This window comes from Geotrypetes seraphini, chromosome 8 (assembly GCF_902459505.1).
Source record: "Geotrypetes seraphini chromosome 8, aGeoSer1.1, whole genome shotgun sequence".
NCBI classification, from domain to species: Eukaryota; Metazoa; Chordata; class Amphibia; order Gymnophiona; family Dermophiidae; genus Geotrypetes; species Geotrypetes seraphini.
This window is the reverse complement of record NC_047091.1, coordinates 52,828,423-52,844,372: the sequence shown is the minus strand read 5'-3', so window position 1 is coordinate 52,844,372 and position 15,950 is coordinate 52,828,423. Positions and strand designations below refer to the sequence as shown.

At 50.4% G+C, this 15,950-nt stretch overlaps 1 protein-coding gene across 3 annotated transcripts in view; it reads left to right on the top strand.

The window, feature by feature from the left end:
* The first annotated feature begins 2,825 nt into the window (after positions 1 to 2,825).
* MAP3K10 (mitogen-activated protein kinase kinase kinase 10) overlaps positions 2,826 to 15,950 on the top strand; it is a 165,892-nt gene continuing 152,767 nt past the window's right edge. The window contains exons 1-2 of one of the 3 annotated variants that reach the window (XM_033956249.1): positions 2,826 to 2,983; positions 15,155 to 15,931. In XM_033956249.1, the coding sequence (XP_033812140.1) occupies positions 15,163 to 15,931 (769 nt within the window). In that variant the 5' untranslated portion in view covers positions 2,826 to 2,983; positions 15,155 to 15,162. Of the gene's footprint in view, positions 2,984 to 3,463; positions 3,988 to 15,154; positions 15,932 to 15,950 lie in introns of those variants that run through there. The other 2 variants (XM_033956250.1, XM_033956248.1) reach the window with 2 other exon arrangements.

Genomic DNA, 15,950 nt, shown 5'->3' with positions numbered 1-15,950 from the left:
TCCATCATCTTTCCCGGGACCGAGATCAAGCTCACCGGCCTGTAGTTTCCTGGGTCTCCCCTTGATCCCTTCTTAAAGATGGGTGTGACATTTGCTATTTTCCAGTCCTCTGGGATCTCCCCAGTTTTCAAGGATAGATTACATATTTGACCAAGTGTTTCCGCTATTTTGTTTCTCAGTTCTTTTATTACCCTTGGGTGGATGCCGTCCGGACCCGGTGATTTGTCGCTCTTCAGTCTATCTATCTATCGGAGGACATCCTCTCGGCTTGCCTCTAGTTGGACCAACTTTTCATCATGGTCTCCGTTTATGATCTCCTCGGGTTCTGGGATATTGGATGTGTCCTCTCTTGTGAAGACTGATGAGAAGAACTTGTTTAACCTATCAGCTATCTCTTTTTCCTTCTTTACCACTCCTTTCCTGTCTCCGTCGTCCAATGGTCCCACTTCCTCCCTGGCTGGTTGTTTCCCCTTCACATACCTGAAGAATGGTTTGAAGTTTCTTGCTTCCCCTGCCAGTCTTTCCTCATACTCTCTTTTTGCTTTCCTAACCTCTTGGTGGCATTCTTTCTGGTGCCTTTTGTGCTCCTTCTGGTTGTCCTTTGTTGGGTCCTTTTTCTGAAAGATGATTTCTTGACACTTATTGCCTTTTTTACTGCATTGGTTATCCATGCCGGGTTTCTAGCTTGATTCTTTTTGCACCCTTTCCTAAACCTTGGGATGTACAGGTCTTGTGCCTCGTGCACCGTGCCCTTGAGTAGGGCCCAGGCTTCCTCTACGGTCTCCATCTTCCTTGAGCTGTTGCTGAGCTTTTTTCCCACCATTTTCCTCATGGCCTCGTAATTTCCTTTTTTGAAGTTGAGTGCTGCCGTTGTGGTTCTTTTCACCTTTGGTGCTCTTATGTTTAGTTTGTACTGGATCATGTTGTGATCGCTGTTCCCTAATGGTGCTAGTACTACCACCTCCTTTGCGGGTCCCCCTAACCCGTTGAGGATTAGGTCCAGAGTGGCATCCCTCGCGTTGGTTCCGTGACCAGCTGTTCCATGAAACAGTCCTTCATCACCTCTAGGAATTTAGTTTCTCACGTGCAATTTGAGTGACCAATGTTCCAGTCTATTCCAGGATAGTTGAAATCCCCCATAATCACCACACTTCCACTATTGCATACCTGCCTCAATTCGGCCTCCAGGTCCTGGTTGTTTGCTTCTGGCTGTCCTGGTGGGCGATAGTACAGTCCCAATTTGATGTCCGCTCCATTTCCTCCTGTCAGCTTAACCCATAGTGATTCCAAGCTGTCCGCCCTTATTGTTGTTTCCATCCTGGTTGAAGGAATGGAGTCCTTTATATACAGTGCTACTCCTCCACCCTTCTTGTGTGTCCTGTCCCTCCTACAGAGTTTGTACCCTGGTAGGGCCACATCCCATTTGTTGTCCTCGGACCACCATGTCTCTGTGACTCCTATTATGTCTAGGTCCTCTTTACTGGCTATAACTTCTAGCTCTCCCATTTTAGTCCTTAGGCTCCTAGCATTTGTGTATAGGCAATTTAAGTCCCGGTTGGTTACCTTCTCTTTTGGTTCTCCTCATGGTTTGGTGCTCCTGCCGATCCCCTCACTGGCTGCCAGTCCCCGAGCCTCGTTCCGTTCACCTTCCTCCTGTGGTGTGTCTGTTTCGCCTTCATCCCCCTCCTGTGGTGTGTCTATCCCGTCCTCTGTCTGCTTCTTCATTTTTGGATATCCCTCTGGTTCCGGCTGGTTCCTCCTTTTCTCGCTCTTTAGTTCTATTAGTTTCCTGGGTCCCTGCAATGCGTCTTTGGGTTTTCGTCCAAAAAGTGTCCACTCAGTCTCGAGCCCTCTGTCGCCATTTACTGATTCAGTATCCTTGTTTGATACTGTGGTCCGATGTGTCGAGGCCAGATTGACTATCGGCTTTCCCCTTGCTATCAGTTTAAAACCATGTCTATGTTGGTCTGGATGTTGCGTGCCAGCATCCTCATCCCAAGCGTTGTACATTTAAAAAGTTAAAAATATAAAATGGGGAAACGAACAACAAGTAGTAGACAAAATCTTCATATTCACTAACCTTTTAAGTGTCTTATTCATATTTGACACAAAAGTTTTTATGAGCAGTGTGTCCAGCAATTTGACACCAGGGAGTTAGATCTTTTTTCCTCATTTGTTTTTAGGAATTATTTTTGAAAGGGTTACACTGGTCAGTGAGTATGTGCTAATTGTTTGGATGATTTTGGATACAGTGTGTTTCCTTTTCATAATTTTACATTTACAATTATTGCATGGCCATTAATTCAGACATTAGGAAAATCGACTATATTTTCTGGCTGTAGTAAAAATGGCCTTAGCTTGTGGGAAAGCCCAGTTAAGGACATGCTGAGGTCACCTTTTTTATAAAGCTTAGCACACGTGAATGTCTGTTGGCCTCGAAGGGCCCCTTAATTTTTTATTTTAAACTCTTCATGCAGCTACATCAGTGTGAATTCGCTGCCTTGTTCCCAGGGTGATTGTAATGCCTTTTGTTGCATTACCAACAACTACCGCTAGAGAGCGCTTCTTGCAGGCCCCCCCTCCCCACCCCTAGCCCCAAAGGCGCAGACACCTGATGCGGACTGGCTGCTCTCCCTTGTGCCTCACATCTGGCCAGAGCAAGAACAGGAAACCTTAGGCTGGATCCAGTTTCTCTAAACAACGCCAGGCATTGTCTGCCTGGCTGGAAGATCTCCAGCATCAGTCCTCCTCTTTTTTTCTTTTCCCGTGTGCCTCCTCTGCCTCCCCCACCCCGGGCTGAGATATGTAAAATCACAATGATCTGAGACTGCAAAGGTCGCTGTGCTGTGCCTTACCCCTCTGGACTACATTTCCCAGAGGGCAAAACGGAAGCAGGTGGCATTACCTGCCAGACTGTAGTGCAGAGTTCTGAGGCTGGAGCTGAGAAATCCCGTCTCTTGGCTTGGGTTACATAATGATCAAGGTATTTTAACCGAGGCATGGAGGAGGAATACTAAAATAACTGGTTTAGAAATGTGTCTAATTTGCTTAAAAACACAAGAGTGTGTGATAACAAACATCCGTGGCCCACTTTTCCTTCATATGTTTGCATTAGGTAACTGACTCTCTACTGAACAATACCTGTGATACACTAGAGGGCGCCAGCTTTTATTTAATATATTCCCAGGTCTCCCATCTAGTCTGGTGGTTTGCTAATATGCTAAAGCAGTTTAAAATTGAAAGCCAATAAAATCCCAATTTCGGTTATAGGTGCAAACGCTGGATCAAAAGCTCTTTGCTGGGGGGGGGGGGGGGGGGGGAGGAACCCTGGAAAAGACTACAACTCCCGTCATGCCCCGTGCGCATTTGGATGCCTCGGAACAGCTGACAGCCGAGGGAACCTGTCTAGGCAGCGTTAGGATAAGAGAAAAGGGAGGGGGGGGATAATACACCTTAAGAAGGATCCGGTGTGAGGTTGAGGCTCGTCGGATCTCTCTTCGGATGCTGCAAAACCGCTGAACGTAGACGGGGGGAGGAAGCCAGGTGGCCGAAAGCAGGCACTGCAGCGGGGGAGGAGGAGGAGAGGGGGAGGCAGGAAGATGGTGGCACTGGGGAAAGCATCTTCCCGGCCGGGCGAAAAAGATCGGTAACCGAGCTCTTGCCACGGCCAGGTGTTGGGAGATGTGGTTGGAGGCGCACCTAGGCGCAGCCCCCCCGGGGCAGATGCTTCCTCCCTTGGACGGGTGACAAGAGCCTTTTGCAGATCCAAAAGCGATGGCTCTGGGGTTTCTGTGCATGCGATGGTGAGAGCACCGGACTCGAGCTAGCTCCGGGCTATGGTCGGGGGCTTCGCCCGCAGGACTGTCCTTGGAGCGAGATCCCCGGCAATCAGGATTCATGGGTCATCCTAGGAAGGCACTGGGGAGCCTGAAGACGGGGGGATCCTTCTGCGACTCCCCTCTACAATCCTGAGGAAGCGGGTGACAGGTGAGAGAGGGCCGGGGGGGGGAGGGAGCGAGCCAAAGTCTGTCGCTGGATAGTGGCTGGTGGGGGAGGGGAAGGGAGCCCATCACTGGCACCCTAGGCAGGCTGCTCTACTGTCATCTCACGGGCAGGATTCATCCGCAGCCGTTGCATTAAACAGGACTCTGGGATCTTTACCGGTGCACGTCCGTGTTTACTGCTCTAAGATAAGTAAACCGGTTATACAACCATAATACATAGTAAACCGTGCATCTGGGCTGAAAGTCAATTAACATTTTACCCTGTTCAGGCTTCTTGCCTTTCCAGTTTCCGGTCCCAGGTGCTCTCTTTCAGGTTGGGAGCACCGCCTGCTGATGCTGGAAGTAGGGCAACCAGCTGAATATTTATCAAATAAAATCCACTGATGGGATTTCATAGCTGAACAGAAAGGGGGGGGTTACCTGTGAGGCAGCTGTCAAGAGTGCCCTGGAGTGGAGGAAGGGTGCCCCCTTAAGCTATTTATGTGGGTTTTAAAAAATATTTATTTATTTAAAGGAATAATGCACTCTTTCTTCCAAACCATCCAGAGTGACACTCTAAGCTGCTGTGAACCAGGGCTGAGATGGATTCCCTGGCACCAAATTGAATTTACAGATAAAGAGGCACAGTTCAAGAAATCTATCTGCCTACCTCTACCTGCAGGTGTTTTTGTACCATATCAATCTTTTCTGGAAACAGCTAACCATTCTGTTCAAATTCTCACTCCTCATAGCTTATTATTCAGGGGCCCTACAAAGGAGGATTTTTTTTTTTTTTTAAAGTTCTGACTAGAGAGCGCTTTCAGTCCTGAAACACAGAATTATAATATCTGGATGCCTTAAAAATGATCTTTCTGAGGATGTGTTGAAAAATTAAAAGCAGCATGGGGATGAGAAGGTTTGGGGCTGAAAGCGTGCCATTTTGGAGGATGTTTTAGAAATGAAAAAGGTACTGCTGGGACTTGAGTACCATTTTCTATTCTATCATATTTCCCAAAATGGACACCCAAAGCAGTTTACATAAAAAATAATATGATACGTCATTGTAGCATAATATCATAAATACAGTAATGAGATGCCCTAATGCAGACCGACCATATCCCCACTCTATGGAAGTGATAAGCCACATCATTTAACTTTCATAGACACTAATATTGTCTCCCAGTTAATACAAAAAGGAAAAAAAAAAAAAAATCCTACCACATCAATACAATCAAATAAAAAGTATACAATATAACAAAAATAGAGCATGCTAACAAATAAAATAATAATAAGCCCCATTTACTATTCAAGAACAAGTCTATGATTTTGTTTTGGCCATGGATAAGTAAAAATTCTTCCATGTGTCTTAGGCCCCACTTAAGAGGGTCATGAATTTGATCTACCACCTTTCTGTGGTACTACACAGGCACTTTCTCTATCCCCTTCTTCTACAAAACCGCGCTAGCGTTTTTTAGTGCAGAGAGATGCGCTGAATGGCCCACGCTGCTCCAGGATGTTCATTGAATTCCTATGAGCGTCAGAAGCAGCGCGGGCCATTCAGCGTGCCTCCCTGCACTAAAAACTGCTAGCGTGGTTTCATAGAAGAGAGGGTAAGTTTTTGTACTTGGGATGATAGGATTAGGTGACTTGCCTAGGGTCACAAGGAATAGTGATGGGAATCAAACCCAGGTCCCATATTAATTTATTTACTCATATTAAGAATTATTAGCTGCTTGAAGAGAGATCCTGAAAACCCAAGTGGCTCTGGGGTTCTCAGGACAGCTTTGAAAAAACCTGGTCTATAGCCATTTTTGTAAGCATTAAAGTGATGTTGTTGCCTTAAGGCTCCAGAAAAAGGAAGACGGATTGAGACATCCGGGTTTTACTTCTAATGCTTTAAATGGAAGTAAAACCCAAATGTCTCTATCTGTCCACCTTACTTCCATTGCTTTCAGTGGAAGTAAAATCTGGATGTCTCAAACTGTCCTCCGTTTTCTGGAGCCATATGGTAACCCTGTCTCAACTGGCATTAGAGGAGTGCAAACATAGCAATTGCCCTGGGTCTCCATGTTACATGAGGCCTTCAAATCTGCCTAAAGGTGAAGGAGATATAGCCTGTGAATGAGCTTTGGGGCCTTCACCCCCTCCCTCACCCCCCCCCCCCCCCCGTTTCATACCAGCCCTGGTGGTTGCTGTTCTGGTACACTTGTATATGTTCAAATAATAAAGGTAGGGCTTGCCCTTAGCCAAGTGATGCCCTGTGAGATGTGAGGGGAGATGTGGACCACCTTTAAAATTCAGGTCCTTTTCCAAAGAGGCAATCTCTCTCTCTCTCCTGTGATCAGTGTGCCTGATTTATCCTATTATTACATTACATTACATTAGGGATTTCTATTCTGCCATTACCTTGTGATTCAAGGCGGATTACAAATGGATTGTCCAGAGATTAGAAGTATTTAGGGAGTAGTTTGTACATTTATCACCTTGGAGTGGACTACAGGTTCTCAGCATAGTCCTTTGGACATACCCAATCCTTTTAAGTTTTCAGGATACCCACAGGGAATATGCATGAGATGAATTTGCATACATTGAAGGTAGAGTAGATACATATTCCTTGTGGGTATCCTACAAACCTGATTGTCTGGGTGTGTCTTGAAGGTTAGGTTGAGAACCCCTGCTTCTTTAGCACTCTCCAGACCAGTAGAGGTTAACTTTACGATTGGGTATATATCTAATCATGACCAGCAGGTGGAGACTGAAAACAAAACTTTGGGACAGTATATCCTAGCCCCTCCTCTCTATTTCCCTCAGTCTTCTTTCAGTCTCCAGCAGGTGTTGATGTGATCTGTACCCATCTCCCTTGGTAGGGCTGTTGGAATATGTTTAGAGGTTTATTGTCCCTGTTTTTAGCTGGACGGAGCTTGGACGGACTCTGTTTGGGGGTTCGTCCGACCTCGGGGGTGTCAAACCCGGCGGGTCACGAGCGGGGTCCCTCCCCCCACTTCCTCCACCTCCCCATATTTTTTTAGAGGAGCCTCAGCAGTAAGCCTTGCCCCCTAAATCAAGCAAGGCATATTGCTTCGAGAGCCTGTGGAGTCTGTTCTGTAAAAAAAAAAAAAAAAAAAAAAAATCCTGAGGTAGTGCTGGTCTGGAGGGTTGTATCCCTTTAAGAAAACTGTATTTTACTGTATTTTTTCAACTAACCGGCACTTTTTTACAGCTAGGTCGCGTATGGAGCAATGAGCACTTCTAAAGGGAAAAAGTGCTCATTGTGCTCCAGACGCGAGGCACTCGCGGCCGGCCTGTGCAAGCGGTGTTCAGGCCGGTGCGGTGGAGGAGCTCCGTCGGCAGCGGCTGCAGGCGCCCAGAGCTCCCCGCCGATGGTGCCTCGCGAGTCGGCAGGGAACGGTGGAGAAGCCCGGTCTTCTCCGTCCGCCCACGGAGGGATTCCCCGAGCCGCCGACGGTCGGGTTTTAGAGGATTCCCTCTCAGCTGATATTTTGACAGCTGATGCCGGCTTGCCTGTTTTAGCGGCTGAGACTATTCAGGTCTCTCAGCCGCTGCAGGCTATGGAGGGAGCTGTTTTGGCGGGAAAGACGCCATCTTCTCTGTCTGGCCCCTCCATTTTGTCTTCCACCTCAGGTGACCTTCCCCCTGTTTTGGCTAAGCAGGGGCAGGTTTCTGCTGGGTCCCCTGCTGTGGCAGGGAGTCCCTTGGGACCCTCGGGGGGTTTTTCCCCTGATTTTTTCTTTTCATTATGCAAAGCCTATTTTCAGGCGGCTGGGGGTCCCGGTTGCGCCCAGGGGGTCTCGGGGGGTGGGGTTTCCTCCGCGCTCCCTGCGGCTTTGCCTCTCTCGTCTGACGTGACGTCCCCTCCGCCGCCTCTCTTGTCCAAGCGTCCGCGGGTGTCGTGGGATGAGGATTTGTGGTCGGAGGAACGTGTCGGTCTGGAGGAGGACCTGGACCCTTCTGAGGAATTCCAGGACCCTCTGGAGGGGACGGAAGCTGGCGGCGGGTTGTCGGGTTTCCCGTTCTCCAGTGACGAGGCGTCCGTGGTGCGCCTTTTTCAGAGAGATGAGCTGCCTGACCTTATTCAACAGGTTTCTTCGGCTTTGCGTTTTGAGGACGCGCCGCCGGAGACTCCGCGTGTGGGGGACCCTCTGTTACGAGGGATCCGTTCCGTTTCCCGCTCTTTTCCTATGCATCAGGATATTCGGGATATTATTCTTGAGCAGTGGAAAACGCCGGAGACGCCGTTTCGGCTGGCGCGCAGCATGGCTCGCCTGTATCCCATTCCTGAAGGGGATCGGGCTACGTTAGCTTCGCCAGTCGTGGATGCGGTGGTCTCGGCTATTTCCAAGCGGCATACCGTGCCTGTTGAGGGCGGTTCTGCCTTGCGGGACTCTGAGGAGCGCAAATTGGAGACCATCCTTAAGCAAAATTTTCAAGTCTCTGCCTTTGGGGTCCAGGCGGCTATTTGTGGGGGACTGGTCGCTCGCGCCGTGTTTCGGTGGGCGGAGCGGGTCTTGGATCGAGAGTCTGACGACTGGTCTCTGGTGGATCAGGAGGTAGCGAAGATTGAGATGGCTGCCTCATTCCTCTCGGATGCTCTGTATGACTTGGTGCGGATCTCGGCTAAGTCCATGGCTTTTGGCGTGGCCGCACGGCGTGTGTTGTGGCTGCGCGCTTGGGCGGCGGATGCTGCGTCCAAAGCTAAGCTTACTAAATTTCCCTTTCGGGGGTCGTTTTTATTTGGAGAGGACTTGGATAAGTTGATTCAGACTCTGTCGGACTCGAAAGTTCCCCGTCTGCCGGAGGACCGTGCCCGCCCGGCGTCTCGGGGTGGTGCGGCCCGGGGGCGTTTGCGGGAATTTCGCAAGTATCGCCCTGGGCGTGGGGCTGCTTCTTTCCAGTCTCCGGGGTTTTCCCGGGGTCGGTTCTTCCAGCGCATGCAGCCCTTTCGGGGGGCCCGTCGGGGGGCAGGGAATCCCTCCGCCGGTTCCCCCGCTTCCCGTCCTGCACAATGACGCCTTGCCGGCGCCCCCCTTGGTTCCGGTGGGGGCCCGGCTGCGCGACTTTTTTCCCAAATGGGCCGAGATCACGTCCGATCAGTGGGTCCTGGAGGTGGTGCGGGACGGTTATGCCCTGGAGTTCGCCCGCTCTCTGCCGGATTTTTTCCTCGCTTCTCCATGTCAGACTCCTGGGAAGACGCTGGCGTTTCGCCAGACCCTTCAGCGCTTGCTAGATCTCAGGGCAGTAGTTCCAGTGCCCCCCCCGGAGTGGGGCACGGGCAGGTACTCCATTTACTTTGTGGTGCCCAAGAAGGAGGGGACTTTTCGGCCCATCCTCGATTTGAAAGGGGTCAACAGGGCTCTCAAGGTTCCCTCTTTCCGTATGGAAACGCTGCGGTCGGTCATTCTGGCGGTTCAGCCGGGGGAGTTTCTCACTTCTCTCGATCTGACGGAGGCCTACTTGCATGTTCCTATTCGGGCCTCTCATCAGCGTTTCCTGCGCTTTGCGATCTTGGGTCGGCACTATCAGTTCTGTGCGCTTCCCTTTGGGCTGGCCACGGCTCCCCGGACGTTCACCAAGGTGATGGTGGTCGTCGCGGCAGCCTTGCGGTCGGAGGGCATCCTGGTACACCCCTACCTGGACGACTGGTTAATTCGGGCCAAGTCGTTGCAGGAAAGCTCCCGGGTGACGGCTCGGGTGGTGGAGTTTCTCCGGTCGCTGGGCTGGGTGGTCAACCTTTCCAAGAGTCGGTTGGTTCCGGCTCAGCGTCTGGAGTACCTCGGGGTGCTGTTCGACACCTCCTTGGGGAAGGTCTTCCTCCCAGAGGCCCGGGTGAGCAAATTGCAGTCTCAGATTCGCCTGCTTTTGGCGTCCCGGTGTCCTCGGGCGCGAGATTTCCTCCAGGTCCTGGGGTCGATGGCGGCGTCCCTGGACGTGGTGAGGTGGGCGCGGGCCCACATGCGTCCTCTCCAGTATGCTCTGCTCCGGAGGTGGTCTCCCCAGAGGCACGGGATGGATGTTCCGGTTCCCCTGCGAGGCTTGGCGCGCTGCAGTCTGCGTTGGTGGCTCCGGACCCCTCACCTAGTTCAGGGGGTGGGTCTGGATCTTCCGCAGTGGACGGTGCTCCTTACGGATGCGAGTCTCCTGGGTTGGTGGGCCCAGTGCCTGGGTCACTCAGCTCAGGGAACCTGGTCCACGGAGGAGGCCTCCTGGTCGATCAACGTGTTGGAGACCAGGGCGGTCCGGCTGGCGCTGTTGGCTTTCCACTCCCTTTTGTTGGGCAAGTCGGTCAGAGTCCTGTCGGACAATGCCACGGCGGTGGCTTATGTCAATCGTCAGGGGGGCACCAAGAGCACTCTGGTGGCGCAGGAGGCGGCTCGGCTCATGGTTTGGGCGGAGTCGCATCTTCTGGACCTCTCGGCCTCTCACATTGCCGGGGTAGAAAACGTTCAGGCGGACTTCCTCAGTCGTCACTTCTTGGATCCGGGAGAGTGGTGTCTCGGCGCCGAGGCGTTTCAGTTGCTAGTGCGTGCTTGGGGGCAGCCCCTGATGGATCTGATGGCTACAAGTGGCAACGCCAAAGTACCCCGCTTCTACAGTCGTCGCAGGGACGGTCTGGCCGAGGGTCTGGATGCTCTGGTCCAACCGTGGCCAACGGAGGGGCTGTTGTATGTGTTCCCTCCTTGGCCATTAGTGGGCAGAGTACTGCTTCGCATTGTTCGCCATCCGGGGCTGGTGGTCTTGGTGGCTCCGGATTGGCCTCGTCGTCCGTGGTATGCGGATCTGGTGAGGCATCTGGTGGCGGATCCTCTTCCTCTGCCTCTCGGATGCGATCTTCTGACGCAGGGTCCCATTCCCATGTTCGACCCGTCTCCCTTTTGTCTTACGGCTTGGCTCTTGAAAGGGGCCGCCTGAGTAAGAAGGGATATTCCGACAAGGTGATCTCTACACTTTTGGGGTCCCGGAGGCTTTCTACCTCTCGGGCTTATGTACGGGTTTGGCGTCTTTTTGAGGAATGGTGCCGAGCGCGGGGAGTGGTCTCCTTTCGCGCTTCTCTGCCTAACATTCTAGAGTTTTTGCAGGATGGCCTGGATAGGGGCCTGGCCTGGTCTTCTCTTCGGGTTCATCTGGCGGCCCTGTCGGCTTTTCGGGGGCTGGTGACAGGTCAGCGTTTGTCAGCCATTCCTGATGTGATTCGCTTTCTTAGGGCGGCCAAGTTGATCAGGCCTCCCATAAGGCCCTCGCTTCCCTCTTGGGATCTCAATCTGGTTCTCTCTGTTCTAGTGCGCCCTCCTTTCGAGCCGTTGGATGGCTGTTCGTTGAAGGACCTTACGCTGAAGTCGGTCTTTTTGGTGGCCATTACTTCCGCTAGACGGGTGTCGGAGCTACAGGCTTTCTCTTGTAGGGCTCCCTTCCTGGAGTTTTCGAAGGAGCGGGTTGTTTTGCGGCCTGTTCCTTCCTTTCTGCCGAAGGTAGTTTCTCCTTTTCATGTCAATCAATCGGTGGTCCTCCCGGTCTTGGGTAGTCGGGAGGGTTCTTCTGAGCAACGACAGCTGCGCAAGTTGGATGTCGGTCGGGTCCTCCATGCTTATGTGCAGCGGACCCGGGATTTTCGGAGCTCCGATCATCTCTTTGTGCTTCTGGCGGGTCCTCGTCGGGGGGCTGGCGCTTCTAAGGCTACTATTGCGCGCTGGATCAAGGAGATGATTGCTTCCGCTTATCTTCTGAGTCAGAAGCCGGTTCCGGAGTTTCTCAAGGCTCATTGCACTAGGGGTCAGGCGGCTTCTTGGGCTGAGTCGTCGCTTGTGCCTCCGGTGGATATTTGTAAGGCTGCGGTTTGGTCCTCCTTGCATTCCTTTGTTCGGCATTATCGGGTAGATGTTCAGGCGCGTCGGGACGCGGTGTTCGGTGAGCGTGTTCTGGTATCGGCCCTTCGGGGGTCCCGCCCGTGAGAGGGACTGCTTTGGTACGTCCCAATCGTAAAGTTAACCTCTACTGGTCTGGAGAGTGCTAAAGAAGGAGAAATTAGGTTCTTACCTGCTAATTTACTTTCTTTTAGCTTCTCCAGACCAGTAGAGGTCCCCACCCTGTCTGTTGTTGTTGTTGTTGGGGCTGTTGCGCGGGCAGTTTTTGGTTTTTGCTGCGGGTTCTAGTATTTTTCTAGGGCCGGGGAGAATTGAAGAACAGCGGCTGTGGCTCGGCTGGCTTAGCTGGCGAGCTGTGGGGACCTTCTTCCTTCGGGAATTTCTCCTCTGCATTTTCCAACAGCATTTTTGGGTATGTTATTTGTTACTCCTTTCGGAGTATTGTTTTTTCTCTCTGTTGTTTTCCAGTTCTTGGTTCTGCTTGGCTATTCGGCAGACTGAGGGAAATAGAGAGGAGGGGCTAGGATATACTGTCCCAAAGTTTTGTTTTCAGTCTCCACCTGCTGGTCATGATTAGATATATACCCAATCGTAAAGTTAACCTCTACTGGTCTGGAGAAGCTAAAAGAAAGTAAATTAGCAGGTAAGAACCTAATTTCTCCTTTGAACAGCCAAATGGACCAGGCACCCATAAAGCATGGAAGCCTTCCTTGAGCATGGTGTATGGGTCCACAGGTTGTCCAAGCTGAAGTTGGCCTTCAATAAAGATGAAACCCTGTTTAATACATTCTTTGACTAGCTCTCAAGAGCTGCCCTGATGTAAACAGTGATGTTTCCCAAATATCAAAGTGAGTCGGAGGTTGTATTATAATGGGGTGCGGAGGGGTACACGAGGGGATGTTGAAGCAAAGTGGTATGAAGATTACCAAAGATGGCAATATTATGTCTGGTAATGACTGAGGAATTCCTTGTCCCCATGAAACTGTCCTGCAAGCAATTTTTAAATAACCCATGTGGTTGAAAAGTATACAAGTACTTTGTAGCTAATTTTGAAAAGCCCCTCCTGTATGTGCAGGTGACGAGTAAAATGTCAACCACACTTCTAAAAATGCCAAGTTGCCAAGAATGTGTCGTCATATGCTCTTTTCCTCTTTCAACTTAACCCCTGTCCCTGGGAATACCCATTTTTAAAAACTCAGCTGAAATTCTGCAAACCCTTTGCGAACTTTTAAACGGTTACAAACTGCAATTTTCAGACAGGCCAGTTTACCAGGGCACATAAGATTTGAAATTGCCATAATTTTGCTTCTTTGAAAGGATCTGATCATTTTAATATCATGTGTCTTACATTCCTGAATAGTTCTGAAGTTCCCATTTAGCTTGTAACTTTGATGTAGTAAGATGGTCTGGAAAGGTGTTCCACCATTAAGCTAGCGCCTTGCTCTTCTTTGTGGCGTCTTGTCTTGCATCTATGCTGGTTTTGTCTTGTCTCTAAATTCTAACCCATTTCACTGGTGTAGTAACCCTTTTCTATTTATTTAATTTTCTATACCATTCTCCCAGTGGAGCTCAGAATGCTTTACATGAATGTATTCAAGTACTCAAGCATTTTTCCCTGTCTGTCCCAGTGGGCTCACAATCTATGTACTGTATCTGGAGCAGCGGGGGATAAGGCAACCTGTCCAGGGTCACAAGGAGCAGTGTGGGCTTGAACCCATAACCTCAGGGGACCGAGGCTGCAGCTCTAACCACTGTGCCACACTCTCAGACAAATTATGATAAAAGATAGCACGGTAAACATTGGCTGACAAAGATTGCAAGACATAGTTAACAAAGCATGGTAAAAAACATCATATGACAAAGCATGGCATGGTCAGAAATAGCAAGGTGATCATAGTTTGGTAAAACATAGCACGGTAAACATAGTATTACCAAGCAAGGCTCATATAGTATGACACGACTTGGCAAAAAATGGTAAGGCAAGCATGCATGACGAAGCAAAGCATGGAAGCCACGGAATGGCAAACACTGTGTGGCAAACATGGCATGAGAGATTATAGAATGGTGGACATAGTATGGCAAACATGGGGGTCCTTTTACTAAGGCCCGCTAGCCGGTTTAGTGCACCCTAGCCAATTTTGCTAAATCGGCTAGCGCGCCTTAGTAAAAGAGAGGGATGGTGTGGTAAATATAGCGTATGGTGAAGTAGGACAAGGATGGCGAACCATATGACAAGAGTTTTCTGCACTGGATAATATATACCAGTGGTTCTCAGCCCTCTAGGCACATCCAGCCAGTCAAGTTTTCAGGATACCCATAATGAATATCCATGAGATACATTTGCATACAACGTAGGTAGAGCTTGCAAATGTATCGCATGCATATTCACTGTAAGTATCTTGACTGGTAGGGTATGCGCCAAGGACTCAATTGAGAATCCTTGACCTATGATGGTGTCTTCTCAACCCAGTCGAGTTTTAAGAATATCCTTAATGAATATGCATGGGCAGTGGCATATTAAGAGGGGGGGGATGGTCTGTGCTATATTGGTGGGGTCACCGGCACCCCTCCTCTTCTCCGCCCCTCCCCCGCTTCTTCCCATTCCTCCCCTCCATGCACATGCCACCGTCTTTTCCCCCTTAACTCTAGTTGAAGTTGTTGTTCGCGGTGGTCAATAGCGTGCTCTTTGTGACTCCATCGGCTCTCCCACTGACGTCACTTCCGGGTGCCGTGCATAGGAAGAGTGATGTCGGAGGGAGAGCCGACGGGGTCGCGAGGAGCACGTTGTTGACCGCCGCAAGCAACAACTTCAACTAGAGGTACAAGGGAAGGGGGGTGTGCGCAGCAGGTGGGATTGGGCAAGGTGTGGGGAGATGGAGACAAGGGAGGAGGAGGGGCACTACCACCCCAGGCACCTCTCACCCTCGCTACGCCACTGGGCATGACATAGATTTGCTTGCCAGGGCGGTGGTGCATATAAATCTATCTTGTGTAGGGTTAGATGATGTGTACTGGGCATAGCTTAGTATGGTGTTTTGCAGAATTTTCTGCCTGTTTCTTAAGTTTCAGAACAATTCTGGGATGTAAGACATTCAAGATCTAGTAAGATATCTTACTCTTGAGTGCCCTAAAAAAGGTATCACATCTACTATGACTTATTTTTTCTTAACATGTTAAAATATCCTAGATAATCTAGTTATTTTAATTATGCCAGGGCATTCTTTTACATAAAAATGAACTAACGGAGAAAATAATTTCCCTCTTTCTCCTTTTTCCTCCATCCCTCTGAATTAGACATTAGAATGGATGATCTTCCCAAACCAATCAGACAAGCAGATGAAGCCTGGAAGCATGCAGATGAAAATGAAGTGTGGAAATTCCATGCCTCTGGCACTCCAGAATTTAGCCACTATGGCCAAGGGGTGGTAAACCCTTTTTGGACAGCGGTCTTCGATTACGAGGCCACAGCGGATGAGGAACTCACCCTGAAGAGAGGAGATCTGGTGCACGTGCTGTCCAAGGATGCAAAGATCTCTGGCGATGAGGGCTGGTGGACTGGGAAAATCAGGGACAAGGTGGGAATCTTCCCGAGCAACTATGTGGTTAGTGACCTCAAGTACACTAAGCTGCCGGAGACTTTGAAGGAGTGCCCACCGCCCTTGGAGATTGAGTTCCAGGAACTGGTGCTGGAGGAGATAATAGGAGCTGGTGGCTTTGGGAAGGTCTACAAAGGTACTTGGCAGGGGGATGAGGTGGCCGTAAAGGCAGCGAGGCAGGACCTAGATGAGGACATCAGCGTGACTGTGGAGAACGTCAGACAAGAGGCCAAGCTGTTCTGCATGCTGCACCATCGTAACATCATCGCCCTAAGAGGAGTGTGCCTGAAGCCTCCCCACCTCTGCCTGGTAATGGAGTATGCTCGTGGAGGGGCACTAAACCGAGCTCTGGCAGGAAGGAAGGTGCCACCGCATGTGCTGGTGAACTGGGCCGTGCAGATAGCCCGAGGGATGAATTACCTCCACAATGAAGCCATTGTGCCGATCATCCACCGGGATCTCAAGTCGATTAACAGTGAGTAGACATGAGGCTC